At 41.6% G+C, this 26003-nt stretch overlaps 3 protein-coding genes across 5 annotated transcripts; 2 read left to right on the top strand and 1 right to left on the bottom strand.

Annotated features, from left to right (window-relative positions):
• Window positions 1-2530: 2530 nt before the first annotated feature.
• Window positions 2531-10413, top strand: caprin1b (cell cycle associated protein 1b). Of its 3 annotated transcripts, none has more exons than XM_087797307.1 (18): window positions 2532-2698; window positions 3386-3544; window positions 3628-3690; window positions 3775-3861; window positions 3936-4168; window positions 4265-4347; window positions 5481-5672; window positions 5763-5815; window positions 5890-5970; window positions 6750-6926; window positions 6989-7097; window positions 7201-7247; window positions 7323-7415; window positions 8227-8367; window positions 9189-9342; window positions 9403-9567; window positions 9746-9852; window positions 9923-10413. In XM_087797307.1, exons 2-18 carry the CDS (start codon window positions 3386-3388, stop codon window positions 10007-10009), a joined length of 2031 nt encoding a protein of 676 aa, XP_087653433.1. In that variant the 5' UTR covers window positions 2532-2698; the 3' UTR covers window positions 10010-10413. The 3 variants fall into 3 exon arrangements, with proteins under 3 accessions (XP_087653434.1, XP_087653433.1, XP_087653432.1); XM_087797306.1 differs by having other exon boundaries at window positions 7192-7247; XM_087797308.1 differs by lacking the exon at window positions 8227-8367 and having other exon boundaries at window positions 2531-2698; window positions 7192-7247.
• A 1072-nt stretch (window positions 10414-11485) lies between these two features.
• nat10 (N-acetyltransferase 10) lies at window positions 11486-21648 on the top strand. The gene is made up of 29 exons (XM_087796779.1): window positions 11486-11614; window positions 11853-11973; window positions 12055-12146; window positions 12250-12421; window positions 12538-12660; window positions 13351-13412; window positions 13483-13597; window positions 13664-13771; window positions 13830-13963; window positions 14024-14117; window positions 14179-14277; window positions 14832-14968; window positions 15132-15256; window positions 15669-15819; window positions 15892-15988; window positions 16053-16169; window positions 17625-17726; window positions 17790-17864; window positions 17933-18049; window positions 18708-18841; window positions 18906-18954; window positions 19013-19109; window positions 19716-19823; window positions 19890-20062; window positions 20123-20242; window positions 20299-20397; window positions 21118-21191; window positions 21366-21446; window positions 21513-21648. The coding sequence occupies exons 2-29, from the start codon at window positions 11860-11862 to the stop codon at window positions 21646-21648; spliced, it is 3105 nt and encodes a 1034-aa protein (XP_087652905.1). The 5' UTR covers window positions 11486-11614; window positions 11853-11859.
• mapda (N6-Methyl-AMP deaminase) lies at window positions 21522-25840 on the bottom strand. Its single transcript, XM_087796780.1, has 11 exons — window positions 25717-25840; window positions 25511-25641; window positions 24543-24603; window positions 24385-24472; window positions 24236-24317; window positions 23446-23572; window positions 23229-23309; window positions 22682-22820; window positions 22520-22620; window positions 21767-21977; window positions 21522-21643 (listed from the first exon to the last, which is right to left on the bottom strand). Exons 1-10 carry the CDS (start codon window positions 25756-25758, stop codon window positions 21786-21788), a joined length of 1044 nt encoding a protein of 347 aa, XP_087652906.1. The 5' UTR covers window positions 25759-25840; the 3' UTR covers window positions 21522-21643; window positions 21767-21785.
• Window positions 25841-26003: the final 163 nt, after the last annotated feature.

The following is a 26003-nucleotide window of genomic DNA, read 5'->3' as shown; positions in this document are numbered from 1 at the left end:
CATGCATGGTGGCACATCTTTCATGGTTTCCCATGTAGACTCCAGATGGTTCAGTGTGATAGGAGAGAGAAGCAACTGCAGAGGACATTCTTCATTTCAGCCTAAGTTATGTTATTTAGACTTCAACCTGTTTTAAATTAAATTTTATGCAGCTTCATTTTGTTTTACAACCATGTCTGATTTGAAGGCCTGGAAAAGAAATGGTTAAAAATTGAGGCGACCATTTGGGAAGTCGTGTCGATCATGTCCAGCTTCCTGTTATTGCCTGTTTGATACTGAGGGTATTATGGAGTTGAAACCTGTGTGGAATTATAGGGATGGCAGTTAAATATGTGCAAGAGGAATTTCAGTGTACTTGAACATTGAACTGTTATTGTTCTCAGTTACATGTTACTCGTAATTATTAAATTGATCTATATGATGGTTGTCTAGATAATAACCTTTTGACTTGTAAGAATTAAACTTTTCCCTTATTGATATACCATTACATGTTGTACTTTTTAACTTCGCACCTTCATTTTCTTCCCTCAAAAACACATCTAGTTGAGCTTTACATCACCTGCATTGAACAATTTTATGATTTCTTTAGAAATATATATTTTATGTGAATTATTTATGCAATTCCAACAATTTCCTATGAAACAACACAAACCCTATACAAGCATTACAAACCAAAAATATAAATCAAGTAATATATATTTTTTTCAAACAGGAGGATTTAAATTCTAAATTCATTTTTAATAAAAAGTTAAAATTGTCTCTTAAGAGAAAGCATACTGAAAGTCTCTGGCTGTATTATTTGTTTCGTCGGCCGTTATTCGGCCAGCTGTCTTGAAACAACAAGATAGCGGACAATGTGTTGACTCCTTTAACAGCAACAACAAAACCTAGCACTTCCTTTCCTATCTCGAGTGAAGCGATAAGTGGCGTCAGTTTGGGATCGCCTTTAGAACAACAGGAACAGCAACGTTTTAATGCTTCCTGCCACTAAATTAATTTGAGCTAGGTGGCCATTTTTTGTCTGGCGGAGGGTTTTTCTATAAAAAAAATAGAAGCTTGGACTGAGGAAACACCCTTGCATTCCACATCGGTTCTACTTTGACAAACGACAGGCTGAGGAAATGAGTCACTCGTTGACAGGGAGCTTCACTTGCACTTGGGGTCTTGTATTGTATCTTGTATCAGTACTGTCTGAAAAAAAGGAAAAGACTTTCAGAGTCTACTGTTGTATCCCTGTTAACTATGTCCTGTTTTAAAAAATAAATAAAATAAAAGCTTTTTAAATTAAATGTTAATCCTATCCTAAATATCTGGCTTTTGTTGTGACTGAAGTTGAATAAATATACAATAAATACATCTATTAATAACGTGAACAGTGACCTGTTGATCCACTATATGACAGGAACGTTTTTAACAAGTACAAGTTTAGTCTAGACAGTAAAGGTAGTTTTTTTTATACGTTAATAATTGAACTTTGTGTTAAATATATATCTACTGCTTAGTTATGCTGACATCTAGTGGTGGTTAACGATATAAAAAGTTGTGACTGGGAAATATACTGTATGTATTGGTGGAGATCCATGGGGAACCCTGTAGATACAGTCATAAAACAGGCAATTTGATCAAAAATCAACCTCTTTTTTCTTTTCTTTTTACTGTGGGAGTAAACTGGAGTGTCCAGAGGAAACACTAAGAAGCGTGGGGAGACAATAAAAACTCCACAAAGAAAGAGTACGTTTTAATTTTGAAAATGTGCAATGAAACCTAAACAAGTATAAATACCAGTATAAAATTTGCTTTGATAGATCCTTGTATAGTCACATGTAGACAGGGTCTGCTATTTAAGCAGATTATTATCTATTAATACATTTTTATTTATATATATAAATATATATATATATATATATATATCTTTCTGCAATGGAAACTAAGTCAGATTTAAAAATAATACTGCCATTGATAAATTGCAGACATAAGGCCCCTGAGTTTGTGTTAAAAAATGTGTCAGTCGAAACAGAGTAAGTTATTAATTGTCGTCCACAAGTTGTGTTGAATTGTTTTCAAATTAAATCAAATTAGTGATGCATGTATTTACAATTTATTTAAATTCAGTTTTCACACTGTTTAATGCACGTCGTCTGTGAAGGCACTTTAATGTACCCGATATGTTCAATATTAGTAATTAAACGAAATACAAAAATTGTATAATCAAACAAAAATATTTTTGTTACATCAAAAAAATATTGCTTTATGATTCTGAGTGTGCAGAGCCTTCGAACCTAGTGAGTGTGCAGATTTTCTGCCAGGAGGCTGTACGACAGTGTGCCTGATTATAAAACCCTCGTATATTTCGTGTATTCCGAAAACAACAATTTATTATTGAATATTGCGATGTTGTGTTTACAACTCATTGCTCGTCTCAATCAAAATCTTTGCCAGTTTTAACCATTGAACGTTCTTAGTATGCGTTTACATTCAGGCGTGGATGAGGCAGCTAAGATTGATGGCACGCCTTTATAAAGAGTTTGAGCCTCTACAGAACCCCCTCAGTTGTCGGTGAGGCCGGCGGGGCGGATCCCACGCATTGTAGAGTGATAAGCAACAAATAAGGCAACACGACTGAAACAATAACAAAAAACATCTCGACCTCGTCGTCTATTAAAATAGCGAGCTCCTTCGGTGGATTCAAAACATAAAGGTAGGTGGAAGAAAGTGTCGCCCCGGCCCGACGATGAGGCTTCCGGACCCGGCTGCATGTGTTAGCATGAGCCGCTAGTGCGGACATTTTACTGTACCTCGACGAACACTTCGTATAACAGATAACTGGGTGTTTGATCAGAAGTTGTTTCATCCCCCTTTTCGTTTTGCTTTTCGAATAAAAACCTCGAAAGGATAGCTTCGTAGAACAATGACTGTGCTAATATGGAAAGGTGTGGGATTCGATCGAACTAAGTCCAGGACCAACTTTTTCAATGTTTAATTTATTCCACAAGTCTTTACAGCTGAAGTTCCAGCAACTATCAGCATTTTAAGTTGAAATCACTTGTCTAGTTCTTAGGATCGCAATGTTGTTTTTTAAGAAATTGTTTTAAACTCAAAAGTTCCCAAACCCTCTCTCTGTTTTACTTCATTCAACCCACATTTTAAGGTATGTCTTAAATAAACGTGTTTTTCGATCACTTTCGGTTTGTAGTTTGACATAAACTGCTGAGTCCTTTCAAGCTTTTTTCTTTTCAATGGATTCATGTTCTGTATGTTGTCTTTAGGATCTTCATAACAACAGTAAAAATGCAAACAACCTCCTATTAAGCCTTTGATCTACAGTTATGTATCCCCTTTATACTTTATCCTTACTAACCTTTGTGTACTTGCTGTTGTTTTACAGATGCCCTCAGCAATGAATGCAAATATGACGGTGCAGCCTGCCAGCCCAGAGATGGGATCCGCTCCAGGCTTAATGGGCAACGCTTGTGGGCAGTCTGAAGTTATGAAGCAAGTCCTGTGTGTCATCGACAAGAAGGCCCGCAACATGGAAAAGAAAAAGGTTGATTGGAAAAACTGTAGTCACCATATATTGCAGCAATAATCTCGATCCAAGTGGTTTCACATGAATTTGATCTTCTGCAGGGCAAGTTGGATGATTATCAAGTCAGGAAGGATAAAGGAGAGACTCTCAATCAGGATCAACTGGTAGGATCAAAAAAACAAAAAAAAAACGTTTTGTGGATAAAAGTATTGATGAATAATTTGAATAACGCATAAATGTCATCGTAGGACGCCCTCTCCAAGTACCAGGAAATCCTAAATAATTTGGAATTTGCCAAAGAATTACAGAAAACGTTTATTCTACTCGGCCAAGATGTAAGTATAAAGTTTCTCATTCTCATGGTTCTTTTCTGAAAGATGTTTTTTTTCTTTTTTTTCCCTAAAACCAGATCCAGAAGGGAGTGAAGAAGTTGGCCCGCAGAGAGCAGCTGCTGCGGGAGGAGGCTGAGCAGCGGAGGCTGAAGACGGTTCTGGAGTTGCAGTACCTTCTGGATCGCCTGGGCGACGAGACCGTGAGACGAGACCTGAAGCAGGAAGGCACGGCCTTGATAACAGACTCGCAACTCTCGGCTTTTGACGAGTTCTATAAGCTAGTGGGGCCCGACCGTAACCAGAACATCCGGTGCGTATCTTGGAAATGTCCTGGTAGAACTTGTATTAGATTATTATTATTATTACTGAATACATTTGCTGATTTGACTAATCCGCACTTTACCAGGTTGCTTGATCAGTATGAAGAAGCTTCAGTACATCTTTGGGATTTGATGGATGGGAAGGACAAGGCCGTGGTTGGAACGACGTGTAAGTAGCTTTTGATTTCTGTTCATGCGTCTTTATTATTGTGCGATTGTTGGTGCGTTCTAAGTAAGTTGTCAGTTGTTTAAAGCCAACTGTTTTTTTTAGTAGATGCTTGTGCTTAAATGTTTATCTACTTGTATTAGATGGAAGGTTAAACTTATCGTTGTCATGAATGTGACGAGATGTTGCTTCAATGTTGAGTGAAAAAGCAAAAACTCATTGTGACTAGTTGTTTATTTGCTCTCAGTTATGTTATTAGCTCAAATGTAGCAAATACAGCTTGTGTGGTGTAACTCTGTTGTGTCAGTGATTAATCCTTCTCTCCGCGCTCGCCTCGGGTCTCTTGCAGCTGCATTCTGCTTAGGAATGAGCTCTGTGGGTTTATCCTGACTCTGCGATGCGGCACTCTGCCAGTAGCCTGTAGCTTCAGTGGTCCCGAGTCTAGAGCTGCATTAACATACCGGTGACCCAGTTTGGTCTAGTAAAACAGCCTCGCTCCCCTTCTTCCATCAGTGTGGCAACTTTTGTTGCTGTCCCAAAAAGTTGAAAGCAAGTCCTAAAAGTTGTATCGGCCTCTGCCAACACAACAGAACTGCAATTGCCTGGTACGACTCACTTCTCTAAACTAGACATGGCAAAGTATTTTGAAAATAATTCCAACACGTAGCGATAACTAATGAAATAGCTGTATATCTATAAGAGGACATCAGGGTCAAGGTCAGCAAATATTGAAATGATGATGTAAATTACAAAATATTGATGGAGTAGGTGAGAAGATAATGAAGTCATTTTCATCTTGTTTGCATAAAACTGATCTGTTATCACTTGGGTACCACTTTTTTCATTTTGACGTTTGTTTAGTAAAGTTCATTTATTCAATGTGTGTGACAGCTATAAACTCATCGTACGAGCTTGTCAGTTTATATATTTAATCATTTAAAAAATGTATATATACATATATATATTTGTATGTTTGAGCAAGTTTGCTTGGGAAATATACTTTGCTTATGTTGATGTGATTTTTATCTGTTGCTTTAAGTTTTATTATTATTATGTCACTTTATGCTCTCAGCTCTGTGTCATTATTGTATCTATACCTTTTTAATCACGTTTGTCATTAATCAAATCATTTCCAGACAAAGCATTGAAGGAAACCTTGGACCAGCTTTTGCTGAGCGGTTACTTCGACAAGGCGGCGGCGGCGGCTCACCAGAATGGCGTGTGTGAGGTAGAAGAGGAGAGGGAAGAGGCAGAACTGGTCGCTTCTGCACCGTCGACGGCGTCTGTCGCCGAGTCGTCGGAGGCGGAAGAGCAGCCCATCGACGCAGGTCAGCACCTCTTCCTTTTTTACCCATCATTAGTTGGTGGTGGTGGAGATGTGTAACTTTTTTGGATGTTCTTTTTGATCACCTGTGTAGAATCTGAAATAATTGAGGAGTTTGTGGAGCCTGTGTCTGTGGAGACGACGGAGGTGAGTTGTTTTTGTGGGGAACATCTTAACAGGTATTTTTATTTAATTGTATTTCTAACTTGAACATCTTTCAGTTTGTAAATAGACAGTTCATTCCAGACGGCACATACAACAGTGACAAAGAGCAGGCGGATGAGTGGACCACAGACACGGAGGTATGTTGATTGATGGCTTCTTGATCAATTCTCGCAGCTTTTACACTGCTGGGCAATTTAATTTCCTATAAGATACTGGGACTGTCGTGTGGGGTCGTCAAACCTAAATTCCGCCATAATGAATATAAAGAAACATTTTCATGGAAGAAAATACAAATTGAATACTTTAAATAACAATATAAAAATGATGCCATGACTTGTAACACTTATGTTCTTACTTTATTATAAGATTCCCTGTTATAAATCAATCAAACTTACCTAATGCCATTAGTAATATCTTTGAGAGAGTGCATAAAACATTATTATTAACACATAAAACATGAAGGAGAGTTGGAAGTAAGACTACAATGATTTGAAGAATTTTAAGGTTTGAAATAATTAATAGCAAAACAATATTTTTTAATATTTTCACTGTCTCTCTCCATGGGCTTGAATTCAGTAAAGAGCCGCATTTGGCCCCAGGTCTGACTAGGTTCTGCAGTTGTGAGTGAAATCTTAAAATAGTTTTTGATCCAAGAGTTTAACTCGAGGGAAAGTATTTGCTACCAAAAAGGATTGACCTCATTTAAATCGGAGAAAATGTCTTGTTTAGTCATCAGAAAGCAGTTTCTCTGGTCAACATGAGGCCAGTCGTAGAGAGTTCTTTGAGCGAACATCGGGTCGGGAGAGAGACGAGGGATGTTGATTAATGGAGTTGGTGGAACAGACGAGTCCTAGTTTAGGAAAATATGTAAGGACTTCAAAATGGGGGGATCATCAGTCAGCTGTTTGTCTTTCAGTCTCAGCCTGTTAATGTGATGCAGCAGCTGCCGGTGCAGCCCGCCCCAGCCCCCGTCGCCATGGAGACCCACCCCTTGAGCTTGGACTCCTCTGTGCCACAGCCAGACACCGTGGCCCGGAAGCAGGTGGTCCAGGACCTGATGGCACAAATGCAGGGGACCTACAACTTCATGCAGGTGAGGAATTTAAGCGAGTTAAAGATTAGAGTGATGATAACAAATGCCCTGACTCTCCTCAGGACTCCATGCTGGATTTTGATGGACAGGTCATCGACCCGGCTATCGTCTCGGCTCAACCCATGAAGCCCGCTCAAAACATTGACTTGCCACAGATGGTTTGTTCTCCAGGTGAGGCAGATTTCTTTTCCGTAATAATCAGTTTTATCTACTTATAAATGCCTTTTTTTTTTCCTGATCAGTCGTGTCACTAAAATGTCTCTAGTTCCTACAGACCTCCGACTATCTCAACCCAACACTGTCCCTGTCCAGCCTGAGCAGGTGAATCACACACACCTGAGCTTCAAGCCATGACTTTTTTTTTTTTATTAACACTAGAAGTTGTCAATTGTCCAGATCCCCATCGCCTCCCGGACGTCACCGCCCATGTACCAGACCTCGCACACGCCGGATCCTCGACCCTCGGTGGAATCCATCGATCCCATCCAGGTACCTCCCCCGCCCCTCCCCCACGGCTCACAGCAAAATTCTCTGGCAGATCAGTCGCTGAACAGATGCCATCGGTTAATCAATTAGACTGGATGCGAGAATTAAAATGTCTTGCAGTACTCTCCATTAGAAAGAGTTCTGAACGACATCCATTTAATTTGCCATAAAAAGTCTCGACTTTTGTGAACTGATCAGCGATGTCCACTGAGTGGTGCTGCTTTTACACAAAACATTTTCGTACTTCAAACAGAATCCATTAAGTGTTTCCAGTCTTACTTTGAATGAGTTAATCCCTTAATAATAATGTTAGCGTAATACTATAATTGGAACATTTTTTTCGGGTGGAATCATTTTTTTTTTTTACAATTTGAAATTGCATTTTCCAAAATCAATTTAAAGGGCTACAGATGTTTACAAAATATTGAATAGTTCCACCAGAAAGTACCAGGAACTTTCAGCCAATCATGCGACGCGCAGAATATCATGTGTAGCTGTTGAAGCACTGGTGCGTCAAGTCCTGATGGCGATTCCAAATCAACAGTATTGTTGGTAGCACTAATATACATATGTTTTTATATCGAATTAAAAGGCTTCAAATTAAAAAATATTTAATTTGTAAAATACATATTTAAATATTGGAATAAGAATAAAAAGATATATATGATATGGTATCACAGGTTCTAACAATACAGCGGTTTCGCCTAAAAGATTACTCGATAAAACACAAACACCTTTGCCCTCCCGGGTTTATGTCTTCTTGACTTGTTGCCTTACTGTCATTCAAAATATGGACACTGCTCGCTGTTGACAGACCTCCATGTCCTTATCGTCGGAGCAGCCTCCCCCCTCCTCAGCACTCCCTCCCGCCTCTCAGATGTTCCAGCCGGCTTCCAAATCTCCTCACAGCAGTGGCATCAATGTAAACGCGGCACCATTCCAGTCAATGCAGACAGTAAGAGCCTTCAGTTGACATCAGTTGTTCACAAGAGACGAGCTGCCAGCAGAACTTTGTCAGAAGTAGATCAGAGCTTGTGTGTGTGACCTGGAGCGACCTCTTGGCTGCTCTCTCTAGAGGGAAATTGAGAGTAATGAGATTTCTGCTAATGAGCTTGTGACCTTTCCCTGGTTTTGGTTTCACCACAAAGAGCTCCTTGGGGCTGTGTTTTGGCAAGAATCTGGCAAAATGATGTGTATCACAATACAGGGGCAACAATACGATACATTGCGATACTGTAGTAAGAAGGATACATTTGTTGTATTGTCCAGTACTTGACTCTGGTGTTGTAGTATTTACAGACCACTTGACTCTTGATGAAGTCGTAACTGCTTTCATTTGCTTTGAAACCAAAATGTGTTCAAACACCGGCTTTAAGCGCTGCTGGAGTCCACTGTATCCTCTCGTCCTCAGTCATCTGATCTCCTGTGATTTCATTGTTACTTTAGTTGTAGAGGACGTTATGATTGTGGAAGTAGGTTTAATTGCCACACAAAAATCATGCTATGTGTAATGATATTGGCATGTCAATTGTAAAAATATATATATATATATATACTTCATCACAAAAATTGTAAAAAAAATATTTTTATTAATGATTTATTTAAATTCAAACCATAAAATATTTATTATTGAAAAAATCAAATTTGAGAGCCAAAATAAAACGAACCCCTTTTTTTTTTTAACACACTAGTGCTGCTGAATATCGAAACCGTTTTGTGATAAAATGTCTTGATATTTTCTCACACACTTTGTGCTCCTTGTTCTCTTCTGGTAAGGTGTTCAAACTCAACGCTCCGGTCCCCCAGACTGATGAGGCCGAAGCCTTGAACCAGGCGGGCCAGTACCAGAACAGTTACAGCCCCTCCTTCAGCTCCCAGTCGCAGCTTCCTGCTGAACAGACGGAGATCCAGGCGGAGCAGCTTCAGTCTGGTGAGTCCTGCATGGATTCGCCAAAGTCTAGCTGGACTCCTGCTGATGTCTCCTTCTCAGTGGGATCCTTCCATTCCCAAGACCAGTCGGGAGGTCATCAGCAGCCGACCCCGCAGGGCTTCAACAGGCAGTCCTTCTACAACGGCAGAGGGATGTCCCGGGGCGGACCCCGTAACGCTCGCGGCGTCATTAATGGATACAGAGGGTCATCCAATGGATTCAGAGGTCCGATTCTCACCTGAAGTTCTGCTCGTACAGCCTTTGATTTTACTAAACATGGTTGTTACACTCATGTTAACATTGTCATGTTAATAAAGTTTTTCAGCGTTGTTTGCGTTCCCTTGTCATCAAAAGAATTGAATGTTTTAAGGGTTTTGAGGTTTTCCAATTGTCTGTGATACAGGTAGCTACGACGGTTACCGTCCACCCTTCGCCAACACGCAGAACTCCGGTTACGGGCAGACCCAGTTTAACACACCCCGCGACTACTCCAACGGGAATTATCAGAGGGTACGAAGCATATCGTCGTCTGCTCGTTTTAATGCTCACGATCCTTGACAATCGTCTCTTGTCCTCTCAGGATGGCTACCAACAGGGCTACAAGCGTGGAGCCGGTCAGGGACCCAGGGGGGTGTCGAGAGGCAGCACTCAAGCGCTGAGATCCTGAAAAAAAGCCTTTTAAAAATGACTGACGGATTTTACTTGCACCACACTGAAAGTTCAAACATCCCCCCCCCCATCACCAGTGGTAATTCTCCATCAGCTCTGGCCGCTTCAATATTCGACGTGTAGAAAATTGGTAAACTGACCACGAGCAAAGCTGTGAACCCAACTAGTGATTGACTCAAGCGGTTGAACAATGTTCCTGTGAACTTGAAATATTTCTTAAGTTATTTTTTTTTCTTTGTATCGTGCCTGCCACTGCTGGTTCCCCCCCCCCCTCCCCCAGGGTCCAACTCCTTCTCAGTTGTTTCAGTTCGGTTCCATTAAAAAAAAACGTTTTTTAAATGTTCAACTCCAATCTTTTGTTTTAAAATGGACATTTCAATAAAGTTCTGTTGCATACCAATACTTGCTGGAGGTTTTTTTTTTCTGCATCGTTGTTGAACTTCCACTGGCGCATCTAAGAAATCTCACAGCAGTGGCATCAATGTAAACACGGCACCATTCCAGTCTATGCAGACAGTTGGAGCCTTCAGTTGACTAGTTTGTTCACAAGAGACGAGCTGCCAGCAGAACTTTGTCAGAACTAGATCTGTGTGTGTGTGTGTGTGTGTGTGACCTGGTGCGACCTCTTGGCTGCTCTCTAGAGGGAAATTGAGAGAAATGGAGATTTCTGCTAATGAGCCTGGTTTTGGTTTCACCACAAAGAGCTCCTTGAAAATGGATTTTTCAATAAAGTTGTGTTTCATACCAATACTTGTTGGAGTGTTTTCTGCACGATTGTTGCACTTTCACTGCCGCATCTAAGAAACCACGTATGGGTGAAATGATTTGTTATTGGAAAGGGGGGATTTTTAAGGGGGAAGATCTCTACATGTATTTATTGGGATATAAATGGTAGATGTTTTATTGGATCTCAAATTGATAACTTCACAGTTTCCGTTTATTACTCTGCAATATAATTGCAATAATTTATATAAGACAAATACAGATTTCTAGTAACTTCATTTAGCGCGCGGTGTCGCTGCCTGCTCTCATCAGTGTGTGGTTGTGTGTGTGAATGGGGGGATGCGTGACTGTTAAGGTGCTTTGTGACCCTGGTCTAGAAAGGCGCTATACGAATAACCATTCTTCTTCTTCTTCTTCTTCTTCTTCTTCATTCTGCTACCTGTTTTGTTTTGGGCGGGGAAGTGGTCACGTGAGACGCTTCCAAAGATGATTTCGCAATGCAAGATAACTGGATATTACTACTATTTTAAATATATTATATACTTCTTTATACCAACATCGTTCGCATACAATCTAAAAAAAAGTTCTTACTAAAACTCTTGTATATTTCGAACTATTTTGTTGATTTTGATTTCTAAAATGAACAACATCTGTAGTCAACACGAAACGAAAACAATCGCGATGGCATGGTAACTATCTCGCTCCAATGTAACATCTTTGATCGATTTCCGTCGCTCAGTTTTGACGTCACGCCGGGGTCCTCCATGAGCGGCTCCATGCGTGTCAACAGCGTGAGTTTAAAATCCGAGTTTTTAAACAAGATTTAGCAAAACGTTCAAGCAAGTTTGATATATTTAAATCTTCATCCCGAACATCGTCGGTAAGTTGAAACATTTGTCTGTACATTTTTTAACTTAGAAATGACGTACCATGTTTTTCTAGCGACAGCAAAGCGTCTACATTCGACTTTAATATAATTAAAACAATAACTTCCTTACATCGTGTTAAAGTATTAACAATCAATTGATCGATAAATGTTTTCCTCTGAGTACCATTTTTCGTGCCTGTTTTTCAGTGACTTCACAAGTATTAAACATCGTTGTTGATTCATTTTTTAGCAAGATCATGGCAACAGTACGAAAGAAGGTAGACAACAGGATTCGGGTGCAGATAGAGAATGGAGTGGCTCTCCAGCACCGCACCATGTTTGTGGTGGTGGGAGACCGAGGGAGGGACCAGGTAACATCTGTTCTACACGACATTGTTTGACACACAAGGATTTTAAAACAATAAAAGTTTTGTCTTTAACACTCACAACAGGTCGTAATTCTGCATCACATGTTGTCTAAAGCCTCCGTCAAAGCAAGACCTTCAGTTCTGTGGTGCTACAAGAAGGATCTTGGATTTAGCAGGTGAGTTCATCTTTTATCTACAGATTTACTGACGGATACATTTCCTGTCAATAAATGAACAATGGAGACGGCAGCATTTTGAGATCGGATGTGTCTGAAACAGCAATCGTAAGAAGCGCATGCGGTTGCTGCAGAAGAAGGTCAACTCAGGAACTCTGAACCTGAACCAGGACGACCCTTTCGAGCTTTTCATCGCTGCGACAAACATCCGTTACTGTTACTACAACGAGACCCACAAGATCTTGGGAAACACTTTTGGCATGTGCATCCTGCAGGTGAGTGAGTCGAGACAAAACGATAGTATTTTTATTGATCTATTATTCAAATAAAATGGATCTTATTCCAGGACTATATATTTATGCATGAATGTCAAATCTGTTCTCTTAACCAGGACTTTGAGGCCCTGACTCCGAACCTTTTGGCAAGGACTGTTGAGACGGTGGAAGGTGGAGGTATCGTGGTGATTCTGCTGCGGACCATGAACTCTCTGAAGCAACTGTATACGATGACCATGGTGAGACGCACGTTTGAAAAAATGTTTCGGGTCTATTTTTGTATTTTCACACAAACCTCAAACGGATGAATGTAACTCACCATCACTTGAAGTCACAACTACAGTTCGGAGCATATTATGTAATGAGATCTTTGGAAAACCAGCTACTGTTAAGGGTATAAGAAAATATTGATACACTTATTGTAAATATTCAATATATATATATTCTTTCCATGGTATCGTATCAATATACATAAGCACAGTTTCAATTAAAAAATTAAATATTATTTGAAAGCCAAAAAAATAGGTATTTATTTTATTCTTTATATTTCAACAAAGTGTGTGTAAATTAAATAATTAGTTGTTTTTTCTTAAATTTACAATAAATATGCAACTATTAAGTACTATTAAGTCCTGCGAGATCCTAGTGATGACTGAGGATGAGAGGATACAGTGACTCCACCACCTTTTAAAGCTGATGTTTGGAAATATTTTGGCTTCAAAACAAATAGAAGCAGTTACGACTTCATCAAGAGTCATGTGGTCTGTAAATTCTGCAACACCAGAGTCAAATACTGGACAATACTACAAATATTTCCTTGTTACTACAGTATCATAATATATCGTACCAGTGCCTCCTATAGTATTTTTGTCTCTGTATCATGATTACATGTCGTATCACATAAGTCATCCAGTCCTTGTTTCCTCCAGGACGTCCACTCACGGTTCAGAACTGAGGCTCACCAGGACGTGGTCGGACGGTTTAACGAACGGTGAGACGTCTCTCGGTAGAAACGCTTTAAGGGGCCCGTATTTAATATTAAATATCTCTTTATCCCACAGCTTCATTCTTTCTCTCGCGTCCTGCAAAAACTGTGTTGTCATCGACGACCAGCTCAACATCCTGCCGATCTCCAGCCACATGGCCAGCATCAAGGCCATCCCTCCTAAAACCACGGTGAGAAATCAAGTCCTTTTAAAAAACAAAACTCTTTATATTACATTATGGATTCTGCTGTTGCAGGAAGACGGGCCGTCTCCCAGGGAACAAGAGCTGAAAGACCTAAAGGAGTCTCTCCATGACACTCAACCTGTGGGGGTGTTGGTGGACGGCTGCCGTACCATGGACCAGGTCAGGACACTTTTGTTTGTGAAATAGCAGATCACTGACCCGCTGCACTCACATGCAGGCTAAAGCCGTCCTCAAGTTCATCGAAGCAATTTCAGAGAAGACCCTGAGGAGTACGGTGACCTTGACGGCCGCCAGAGGTCGGGGCAAATCTGCAGCTCTGGGTCTGGCGGTTGCCGGAGCTGTTGCTTTTGGGTACGACTCAATCCAAACCGCTCACAATCAACAATGTGAATAAAATAATGTTTCCCACAGATACTCCAACATCTTCGTCACCTCACCGAGTCCAGACAACCTGCACACCATGTTTGAGTTCATCTTCAAAGGCTTCGACGCTCTGCAGTATCAGGTCCGAACGTCTGTGCGTTTGCTGTTCTCTTGACGCTGACCGTTCAACGTTTCACTTGCAGGAACATCTTGACTACGAGATCATCCAGTCCTTGAATCCAGAGTTCAACAAGGCTGTGGTGCGCGTCAACATCTACAAGGAGCATCGGCAGACTATTCAGGTTCGACTGCTGAGTCCGTTTATGCCAGGGGTGGGCAAACTCGGTCCTCAAGGGCCGCAGTGGGTGCAGGTTTTTGTTCCAACCGATCGAGCACATTTGAACCAATGAGGTTTCAGCTAAAACAAGCAACACCAGACTGACAAACGACTGATTACACTGCTAAGACACCTGATTGGTCAAAATGTGTCCTCTTGATCGGTTGGAACAAAAACCTGCACCCACTGCGGCCCTTGAGGACCGAGTTTGCCCACCCCTGCTTTATGGCTTCAAAACAGACCTCTCTTCTCGGGCCCCTTTACCTCTCCTCCCAGGCCCCTGCTTCTGCTGACCTGCAGATCTTTACTTAGACTTCTACCCCTACAGACTTCTGCCTCTCCTCTCAAGCCCCCTTCCTATGTTCTCAGTCCCCTACCTCTGGAGAACCTCCTTTTCCCCTCTAAGGCCCCTGCTTCTGTCAAGCTCCATCTGTCCTCTCAGGCCCCTACATACTCACACCAACATGTATATATATTCTTTATAATGATGCTAAAAAGGTCTCTTCCTGCTGCCAACAGTACATCCACCCGGGCGACGCAGTGAAACTGGGTCAGGCTGAGCTCCTGGTCATCGACGAGGCCGCCGCCATCCCCCTGCCGCTGGTGAAGAAGCTGCTGGGACCTTATCTGGTGTTCATGGCTTCCACAATCAACGGGTCTGTAGTCCGAACTGTTTTTTTATATGGTTTCCTCAAGGTCATGTAGGAGGGGTGGATGAAGTCCCCTCAGATTCCCTCTAGTAAAATGTCAACAATAAAGCGTGTTTTCTACACAATATTTCGCTGAACACACAGTGATTGTGAGTCTCTTGGTCTGCAGCTACGAGGGCACGGGGCGCTCCCTCTCGCTCAAACTGATCCAGCAGCTGCGGCAGCAAAGTGCCGACAGTCAGCAGAACACGACGGCGGAGAACCGAACCGTCAACACAGCAAGGCTGGCAGCAGGTCAGTGGCTGCAGCACTAGAGTCTCAGACGCCAGTTTAACTGCTGCCATCATAGTCACTGAAGTTCATGTGTGTTTATCAGGTGATAGAGGTTTAAAATGTTCATTTGCAAATGATGCATTTTATTTTTAATATCTGGCAATAATCCATTAATAATTATGTCAGTTTTTGACTTTTTTAAACCGTTGTGGAGAAGCAAACTAAGTTTCAGGTCCGGGTCTAGACAGGCATGTATGAGGGGGCAGCCACACATCTTGAGGGGGCATTGTGCTGTTACTTACTTACATGCAAGTTTGAGGGGGCACAACATTTATTTGAGGGGGGCCAGGCCCCCTCTTGCCCCTGCCTAGACCCGGCCCTGCTAAGTTGAATGTAACAGTTTGTTTACAGCGACTTCTGCTTCTCTCCTCAGCTCGCTCACTTCACGAGGTCACTCTCCAGGAGTCCATCAGATACGCTCCGGGCGACGCGGTGGAGAAGTGGTTGAACGAGATGCTCTGCCTGGACTGTCTCACCATTCCTCGCCTCATTTCTGGTTGTCCGCTTCCGCAGACCTGCGACTTGTATCCTTCCTCATCTTTGCTCGTGATGTTTTTGGCATATATTCTTCATCCACCTTGACGCCCGGCGTGCAGATATTACGTGAACAGAGACACGTTGTTCTGCTACCACAAAGCCTCGGAGGCATTTCTGCAGAGGCTGATGGCGCTCTACGTGGCGTCGCACTACAAGGTGATGACGTCATGTGATCAACTGTTACGACTCACCCGCTAACTCCTCATTCCTTCACCTGCAGAACTCTCCCAACGACCTGCAGTTGTTGTCCGACGCGCCAGCTCACCACCTCTTCTGCCTGCTGCCACCTGTTCCCCCGACACAGAACTCACTGCCCGAAGTTCTCGCCGTGATCCAGGTCTCACACCACAAGCTTTGTTTACACAACAGTATACGGAGGACAGGATCTCTCCGACTCACTATCACTCCTGGTGGCTCCGTGGTATCACTCTATAGTATCACTCCTCAATCTCCATAGTGGCACCCCTCATAGCTCTGTAGTGTCACCCCTCGAGGCTCCGTAATGTCACCCCTCGAGGCTTTGTAGTATCACCCCTCGAGGCTTTGTAGTATCACCCCTCGAGGCTTTGTAGTATCACCCCTCGAGGCTTTTTAGTATCACCCCTCGAAGCTTTGTAGAATCACCCCTCGAGGCTTTTTAGTATCACCCCTCGAAGCTTTTTAGTATCACCCCTCGAGGCTTTGTAGTATCACCCCTCGAGGCTTTGTAGTATCACCCCTCGAGGCTCCTTTGTATCACCCCTCGAAGCTTTGTAGAATCACCCCTCGAGGCTCCGTTGTGTCACTCCTCGAAGGCTCCGTTGTGTCACCCCTCGAGGCTCCGTTGTGTCACCCCTCAAAGCTACGTGGTGTCACCCCTCGAGGCTCCGTTGTGTCACCCCTCGAGGCTCCGTTGTGTCACCCCTCAAAGCTACGTGGTGTCACCCCTCGAGGCTCCGTTGTGTCACCCCTCAAAGCTACGTGGTGTCACCCCTCGAGGCTCCGTTGTGTTACCCCTCGAGGCTCCGTTGTGTCACCCCTCGAGGCTCCGTTGTGTTACCCCTCGAGGCTCCGTTGTGTCACCCCTCAAAGCTACGTGGTGTCACCCCTCGAGGCTCCGTTGTGTCACCCCTCGAGGCTCCGTTGTGTCACCCCTCGAGGCTCCGTTGTGTCACCCCTCGAGGCTCCGTTGTGTCACCCCTCGAGGCTCCGTTGTGTCACCCCTCGAGGCTCCGTTGTGTCACCCCTCGAGGCTCCGTTGTGTCACTCCTCAAAGCTACATGGTGTCACCCCTCGAGGCTCCATTGTGTCACCCCTCGAGGCTCCGTTGTGTCACCCCTCGAGGCTCCGTTGTGTCACCCCTCGAGGCTCCGTTGTGTCACCCCTCGAGGCTCCGTTGTGTCACCCCTCGAGGCTCCGTTGTGTCACTCCTCAAAGCTACATGGTGTCACCCCTCGAGGCTCCGTTGTGTCACCCCTCGAGGCTCCGTTGTGTCACCCCTCGAGGCTCCGTTGTGTCACCCCTCGAGGCTCCGTTGTGTCACTCCTCAAAGCTACATGGTGTCACCCCTCGAGGCTCCATTGTGTCACTCTACGAGGCTCTGTAATGTCACTCCTCGAAGCTACGTGGTGTCACCCCTCGAGGCTCCATAGTGTCATCTTGAGGTTCTGTCGTCTCACTCCTAGAAGGCTCTGTAGAGTCACTCCTCAGTGATATAGACCGAGCAATATGGTAGTTGATGACATGCAAACATGTGGATCATGGGCTGAAGCTTCAATTGTTAAGTGATTTAACGTCTCCGGTGCTTCCTCAGGTGTGTCTGGAGGGAGAAATCTCTCGACAGTCCATCCTCAACAGTCTGTCCAGAGGCAAGAAAGCATCCGGAGACCTCATTCCCTGGACTGTGTCGGAGCAGGTAAAGGTTTATGGTCATTGAAAATTCATCTAAAGTCGGATGTAAAGATGAATCTTTCCTCAGTTTCAAGACCCAGAGTTCGGAGGTCTCTCTGGAGCGCGAGTGGTGCGGATAGCAGTGAACCCAGATTATCAAGGCGTAAGCTCTCGCTGTGACCTCATTCCCGCACGTTTGACATCTCACACGCGTGACCTCTCGACCCACAGATGGGCTACGGCTCCAGAGCGCTGCAGCTGCTGCAGATGTACTATGAGGGAAAGTTCCCCACAACAGACGAGAGCGTCGTCTCGGATCAACACCAGATCACCTCAGTCAGCAGCGAGGTATTTTCACCCCGAACTCCATCATTGTTTTAGGGAAGAAAACATTTGTTTTTATTAATCAAGAGGATATGAAGTATAATGAAGTAAGTAATACTGCTATTAATTTTTCAGTATCAAGACACTTTACATTAAATTATTAATAAACTACAAGATTAAATATAATAAATTATTTCTGGATAGCGGGTTTCAGCCAATCAGAGAAAATGTCACTCAAAGATTTGTTTTTTGTTGTGAATAAAATTAACTACTGTCATGCTTAAACATCTTTTTTCTGTAGGGTTGTATAAAAAAATAATCCACACAGTTTGGCACAAAATTCGTCATTTGTTTCTTGATGTAAATGATCTGTTTAATAGTTTATTTTCGTTTAATGTTGAAAAGAGGACGCAGAATATTTTAGCAGAAGGAAGACGCTTCTGTGATGTTGCTGAACCCGCTTTGCCGCCACCTAGTGGTCCAAGTATGGAATAGCTCTGGTGATGAACACAAGCGTTACCTTTTCTAATGCAAAACAAATTCCAAATTTTAGTTATTTCAAGAATGAAATTCGTTTTATTTATTAACTGTTAAAGTGCGGACCTCTAAAAGCATTAATTTGAAGGATGAAAAGGTTATTTCTTTTGGAGAAGAATCATTGTTGGCCCTCTTGCTCTCGCAGGCGGTCAGTCTTCTGGAGGAGGTGGTCACACCGAGGAAGGAGCTCCCTCCTCTCCTGCTGAAACTGAGCGAAAGAAGAGCAGAGAGACTGGACTATTTGGGAGTTTCCTACGGCCTGACGGCACAGCTGCTCAAGTGAGGAGCTTCTAAAAACACTTTATGATTAACAGATGGATTTAAACGCGTGTTTGTTCGGCAGGTTCTGGAAAAAGGCTGGTTTTGTTCCCGTCTACTTGAGACAAACGCCTGTGAGTAGCAAAGCTGACAGATTCTTGTAGTTTCTCTCTGATGCCTGTGTTCCTACAGAACGATCTGACGGGGGAACACTCGTGCGTGATGGTGAAGGAGCTGCTCACCGACGAAGCTTCGCAGGAGAGTAAATGGTTGTCTGCGTTTTGGAAAGGTGAGTCAACATGAGAGTATCAGTGCGTCACATTATAGAATTGAAAATTGTATTTAATTGAAATGTTGTTTAAGTATTTAATTTGTTGTAATAATAAGTATATTGAAAGGTTTCTTAAAAAAACAAAAGGTATTTTAAATGTGAATATTTGCTTTTGATCTTTTTTAAATACAGTTTAATATTCTATTACTCTACTTTCAGTCGATCATGGTGACACTAAAATATATTTTATATATATATATATATTATATATACAAATTAAGAAAAGATGATCCATAAATATTAAGAACTTTTCTATTTCAACTCTTCGACTTCACACGTGTGTGAATATCACGTGTATACAATTAATTATCAGAATACTCTTTTTTCTTATTATTATATTATTGTTTATTTTAAAACTAAACGTTAACTTCATAAACGTTCTATGTATAAATGATTTAATTCAATAACACTAAATCAAATATTATGTAAAAATCATATATTTCTATTATTCACAATACGTACTCCAAAAATACGTAAAAAAAACACAAAAATTCAACATTTAAATGTTCAATTCAATAATGTAAAAGCACCGACAATCTTCCATCTGTGTGTATTTTTCCCAAGATTTCCGCAGGCGCTTCCTGTCTCTGCTCTCATATCAGTTCAGCAACTTCAACCCGAGTCTGTCTCTCAGCATCCTGCAGAACAAAACCACCAAAGAGCCTTCGAGCAGTAAGAATCTAACCAGCAACCGCCATCATCTGCCGACCAGGCCTGAACTCCAGCTTCTGTTCACAGTTCTCAGCAACTCGGAGCTGGCGACTCACTTCAGCCCGTACGACCTGAAGCGCCTGGAGCTGTACTCGCGCAGCATGGTGGACTACCACCTCATCATGGACCTGGTCCCCACCGTGGCCCGCTTGTTCTTCCTCAAGCAGCTCAGCGACGTTTCTCTCTCGGCGGCTCAGAGCGTGAGGTTCCGTCTGGTGATCCAAGTGAGCAACCGTGCGCTGACCTTTGACCTTCCCCAGGCTCTGCTGCTCGGCATCGGACTCCAGCACAAGTCGGTGGACCAGCTGGAGAAAGAAATCGAGCTCCCGGCCTCGCAACTCATGGGACTGTTCAACCGCCTCATCCGGAAGTTTGTGCAGGTGAGTTTGAATGTGAAGGTTCTGAAGGTTTGAAACGGACCGACCGTCTGTCGCAGGTGTTCACCAGCATCCAAGAGAAAGCCATCGAGGCAGAGATGGTGACGACGAAGGACGTTTTCATGGAGCCGACCATCAAGAGCCTCAACGATGACCTGGTGAGACCTTGTTAGTCAGTGCACCTCTGTTCCTGGCTAATGATGCTATACTAGCTGTTTTAATACACGTTTTATTCCACGTTACGAGACAATATTGAGGGGAAAAAATCATTGATTTATATACGTTTTAATAATTTACAGATGGTCTATAAAAATGCAGAATCTAAACAAAATGACAGATTGACATTAATCACAATTGCGAACAGCCGTAAATTCAATGACATTTTTATGGCCACGTGGACAATACGCTGTATTTTGTGCAGGGATTTTGATTAAACGTTTAAACTTAAACACATTTAGTTGCATAGATTATAGGTCCCTTTCACCAAGACGTTTGTTTTTAAAGTTATTCTTAAATTTAATTTCAAATACTACTAAAAAGTCTTTAATTTACCTACAGTTTTTATTACTTTTTGTAATGTTTTTTACATTTTCATCCGAAACAACCAGAGATTTATTCTTTCAACTTTTGTTAACCGAATAAAATGTCCTCGTTGAATGTGTGTAATGTTATGATGTCACCACAAGATGGTGCCGTAGAGTCCCGAGATTCGTCACACCTGCTGTGATCAATCAAGATTATTCCAGTTATAAATTAAAATTTAGCCGCGTTGAATACTTTCCTACATTTAATTCATAATGTCAAATCTGGAGAATTTGAAAAGTCAAAGTTAATGATTTTTTTTCATGATGAAGGTTTAAAAAAAGGTTTAATTTCAGAACGAAGCAGCCAAAGAGTTTGAGGAGAAGCACAAGCAGGACGTTGAGAAAGTGATGGACATCGAGCTTGAAGAGTAAGTTCATGTAAAAACCTCTTTTTTTTTTAGAACAACTCATTTGTAATATTCCTCACCAACCGCCTCATCATTCAAGCTCGTCGAGAACACAAGCACAAATAATCTCCCTCTTGTGCCTCACGGAGGGTCGACCAGGAAGTTGAAGCCTCAAGTCGTGTCTTTGACTCTCAGGTACAAGATCCGGGGCGACGAGGACGAGTGGGATCAGGTGTTGAAGAAGGCTGGGAACTCGGCTGTGATCAGCATCAAGAGGTCAGATGAGTCCAGAGAGTTGTTGTTGTTGTTGTTGTTGTGAGACTCATGGTTATTCGTCCTCAGCGACAATAAGAGGAAATCGGACGGAGGGAATTTCGAATCCAGTAACGGAGCCTCGCATCACGGGAAGGTGAAGAAGACGATGCCGCACGGAAAGTTTAAGAACAAGAAGTCTGGGAAGTTTGGAAAGAAGCCTTAGTGGGAAAGAAACCCGAGTTAACAAGACTTGATTATGGAACTTTTTTTTTTTTTTTTTAAGATGCAAAAAAGTCATTTATTTTTATCCATCTAAAGTCCAAACACGTTGAAACAAGAACCTGAGGACGAGGGTTTGGGTCACTGCAGCATCTGAGCTCTGGCCTCACTCCACTTGTGTCTCAGCTGCTGCTTCACAGTCTCTGGAGCGAAGATGCACTCGATGGATCGTTCAGAGAGTCTCCAGACGTCGTCTCTGCCGAGGCCGAAGGTCGACGCTGCGATCTGATACTCCTGAGACAAGTCGGTGCTGAAGACTCCTTTGTCATCCGTCTGGACCACAAATCATGTACAAACGTGTTCCCGTCATAAATTAGTTTAAACCATTCCAGTTGTTTTTTTTGTCAGTAATTAGTGGCGTGTATTTTCAAGAACCTGATGATATGATGCGTATCACGATACCGGATCTACGATACATTATGATACTTTAGTAACAAGTATATATGTGTAGTATTGTCCAGTACTTGACTCTGGCGTTGCATAATTTGCAGACCACATGACTCTTGATGAAGTCTTAACTGATTTCATTTGTTTTTACACCAAAATATGTCCAAACATCATCTTTAAAAGCTGTTGGTCGTGACTGTATCCTCTTGTCCTCAGTCATTGCTGGGATCCCCATGATTTCATTGTTTGAGAATGTAATGACCGCTGCCATCTACTGGCCAGAAGTTAAATTGTAACACAAACATGAACAAATTCAGATACATATATAAATATAAAAACATATTTGAAACAAGGTCATTTAGAGATAAAAACCATGTAAGAATGTGATGATAAAAAACTGCTGACACATTAAAAAAAAATAAACTTACACAGATGACCGTGGGATGATCCAACTGGTTCCAGTACCTGAAGTGATGATCCGAGTAGTTGGCTACATTTCTGGCTTTGACGTTGGAGGTCAGGCAGAGTTCTAGAGGCAGGAAACTCGTCAGAAAAAGTCCAGCTGAACCAAAAAAACGTCTCGTTCTCACCCAGAGGTATCTGAAGACTCCTGACTTTGTCTACGACACCTTGAGATCCTCCCACCTGAGGATGGAGGAAGGTTCCGTGACCGATCCTGTCGGGGGGAAGATCCAGGAGCAGGCTGGACTCTTCCAGCTGGGACGGAACCTGGAACATGATCTCAATGAAAACGACTCTCTGGAGTAGAGGCTCTACTGACGACTACTGGTCAACCTTCAGTAGTGCAGCAATGTATTTTAAATCGCAAATACGGTTAAAAAAAAAAGAAGTTTAATTATTTAATTTCAATATGTACAAATTACATTAAATGGTAACAAATATAATATGACAAATGACATTTTAGCCTTAAGGGAATATGTGTTTAACTCACTTTTCACCTCTGAAAACTTTCTTTTTCTCCAGCTCCTTAATAACACCATTTATTTCCTTGTACATCTTCCCATTTTCTCCTCTTATATGTTTATCTCAAAAATCGTCTTTGTCAAACGACTTGACTTTGGATTTGTTCAGCAACATGAGATGAGTTTAAGGAGCAACAACAGATCAGTAACTTACTTCTGAAAGGTGTAAGGACAATTTCAAGTTGCAGTTCTTGGCCTTCTGGAGAGCCGGCAGCAAGTCTCTGCCATGTCCCACCTTTGAAGAACATTTAGTTCACAATTAAAAAGCAGCTAATAATGTTAATAAAAACAAACATATGATATTTCATCTTCTGTATGAATATTAAAGTGACAACACTTATTATTTTTGAGTTTTGCTTAAGATGACTCACAGTTGGGTCTCCGCTTAGATCCAGTCCAACGACCAGACCGTCTGAAGACAACATGAAGTCTTCAGCCAACTTCACAGTTTCCATGGCAACCTCTGCTCCATTCCTGCGGTCGATCGACACCAGAAACCTTCAAAGTAGTTGATATAGTTCAACGATTGAACTTTAAATCCTCGATTTTCTGACTTTTAAGATGATCATCATCATTGTCGTCGTAGTAGTGGAAGTAAATGTGAGCCTTCAGACTTTGAATAAGAATTTATAAAACATACTTTACATCATCAAAATGGTAATTCATTAACGTTAAGAATCACTGCTATTTTTTCATCTGTATTATTTTTTTATGCATGAATAGATTCTGTGTGAAACTGAATGTGTAGAAACTTCAATTTAAAAATCAATCCATGCTCACTGTGATAACATTTTAATGGACTTTTTAATTCAAAATCTGATTTTAATGCTTTAAAAATTCAGCAATTTCAACGTTTAATGGCAGATACTTACTTTCATACTCCTCCTTGTTGGCCCGGATGTTAACACCGAATTTAATTTCATTCGATTTTTTTACATAGACATTTTTACATTGAATGTATTTACATAAAATATTGTTTTTACATTCGCTTTTCAATTAATGAATAAATTCAACATGTAAATTAAATCTAAAATGTTAAGTCTGATTGTGATTATGTAAAAATTCAGTGTATTTAAAGTCTGATGGACATAAATATAGCTTCAAATCTTGTTTATTTTAATTCCTAATGTGTCCTAATGATTGTTGAGAGTTTAAACCCACCTGACATCAATGTCCACTCCTTCTTCTTTACACTGCTGAATGGCTCTAATGATCGTATTAATGTAAGACTTTTTCGTCAACCCTGTTGTACACAACAAACATGAGCCAATCATCACTTGCTGAAATGTGAAATTCCGTCTTATGTTCACCAGTTTTCTTCTCCTCTCTGGGTGTACTTCTCAGCTCCAGGTATTTGACGCCATCAGCAGCAAACTCTTTGATGACGTCTGTGGCCACCTTAGGTGTTATTTGGGGAAAAGTTAAAGATGTTTATAAACCAACAGGTTTAGATCATTTCTAGACCGACCATCAGAATGTCCTCCTCTGTGTCCACCAACTGATGGATGACCTTGAACACCTGGAAACACCTGCAACGGATTGAATTCAACGTTTTTCTAGGGGTTCATTACGTATCGTGTGCAAGGGCATGTATACGATATATTGTGATACTGTAGGAACAAGTATAAATGTTTAGTATTGTGGAGTATTTGACTTTAATGTTTCAGAATGTACAGACCACACGACTCTTTACGAAGTTGTAACCACTTTCATTTGTTTTGAAACCAAAATATGTCCAAACATCAGCTTTAAAAGCTGCTGGAGTCGACGGTATCCTCTCGTCCTCAGTCATCGCTGAGATTAATGTTACTTTAGCTGTGGAGGATGTAATGACTGCGGAGTGGTCGGAGGTTTAATTGCTACACAAAAATGAACAAATGCCATGAATATTTGTATTTGTAAGTAAAGACTTATTTACAGACACTTTTATTGAAATATAAACGATAAAAAAAGATAATGTGATTTGAAAGAGCCAAGATAATAATAATAAAAAGATGTCATGATTGCTGGTGGTTGGAAGTTTAATTGCAACACAAAAATTAATAAATCACATTTAATACTTTTTCATGCTAATTATAATTATTATTTTTTTAAATCAATCTAATTATTACATTTTACACAAACTTTATTGAAATATAAACCATAACAATATCGATTCAGTGCTGTAGAATATCCTTATGATGCTGTGAAAAAATATATAACAATATTTGTGCATCAATGTTTGTTTTTTGCACGAGTTGAAATCAACAACACGTCTTCTTAAACTGAGGATTTGAAAGTAAGAGAAATATACAGTAAACTTTTGTGCAAGTAAATATCTACACAGTAATACGATCCGTTTGTATAAATCGTCTGCAGACACACAATCGGATTAAATCGTCCACTAAACTCTGAGCAACTGAAACGTTAAATGGCAGAAGATCGTGAAGAACCAACTCTTCCAGGGTCCTCGTCTGCTCGCGGCTGATCGCGGTCGCTTTGTGTTCGATGCTCAGCTCGGGTTTCCTGCGGATGAGCTTCTCGATGGTCTCGCTGCTCACGGAGCCGTTCAGGTGAGCGTGGAGCTCCTGAAGACGCGCCGAAGTTTGACAACAATCTCATTGGTAAACGTTCACGGGTGTCGCTGCGGCGAACTTACTCACCACTTTCGGAAGTTGTCGGTAAAAAATAACGTCGTTTTCCATCGTGAACTTAAATATGACGGACGAGACCAGTGAGAGAAACTTGGCTGTCACTCATCGGATAAAGCTGTGCGTTCAGGACACAATTCACGGTGACAACTCGTGCTACAGGAGAACAAGTCCCCTCAAAATAATAGTTCCACTTTGTTTATAATCGCTTATTGTTGTAAATGCAATTTGAATTAAACATTTGCCTATATTAACTACACATTTACTTACTTTAATTGTCTTATGCAACCATAATGATT

The sequence above is a fragment of the Callionymus lyra genome, chromosome 8, assembly GCF_982586985.1.
Source record: "Callionymus lyra chromosome 8, fCalLyr1.hap1.1, whole genome shotgun sequence".
NCBI lineage: Eukaryota > Metazoa > Chordata > Actinopteri > Syngnathiformes > Callionymidae > Callionymus > Callionymus lyra.
The sequence above is the reverse complement of the archived record's forward strand: the minus strand, read 5'-3'. Positions and strand labels throughout refer to the sequence as shown.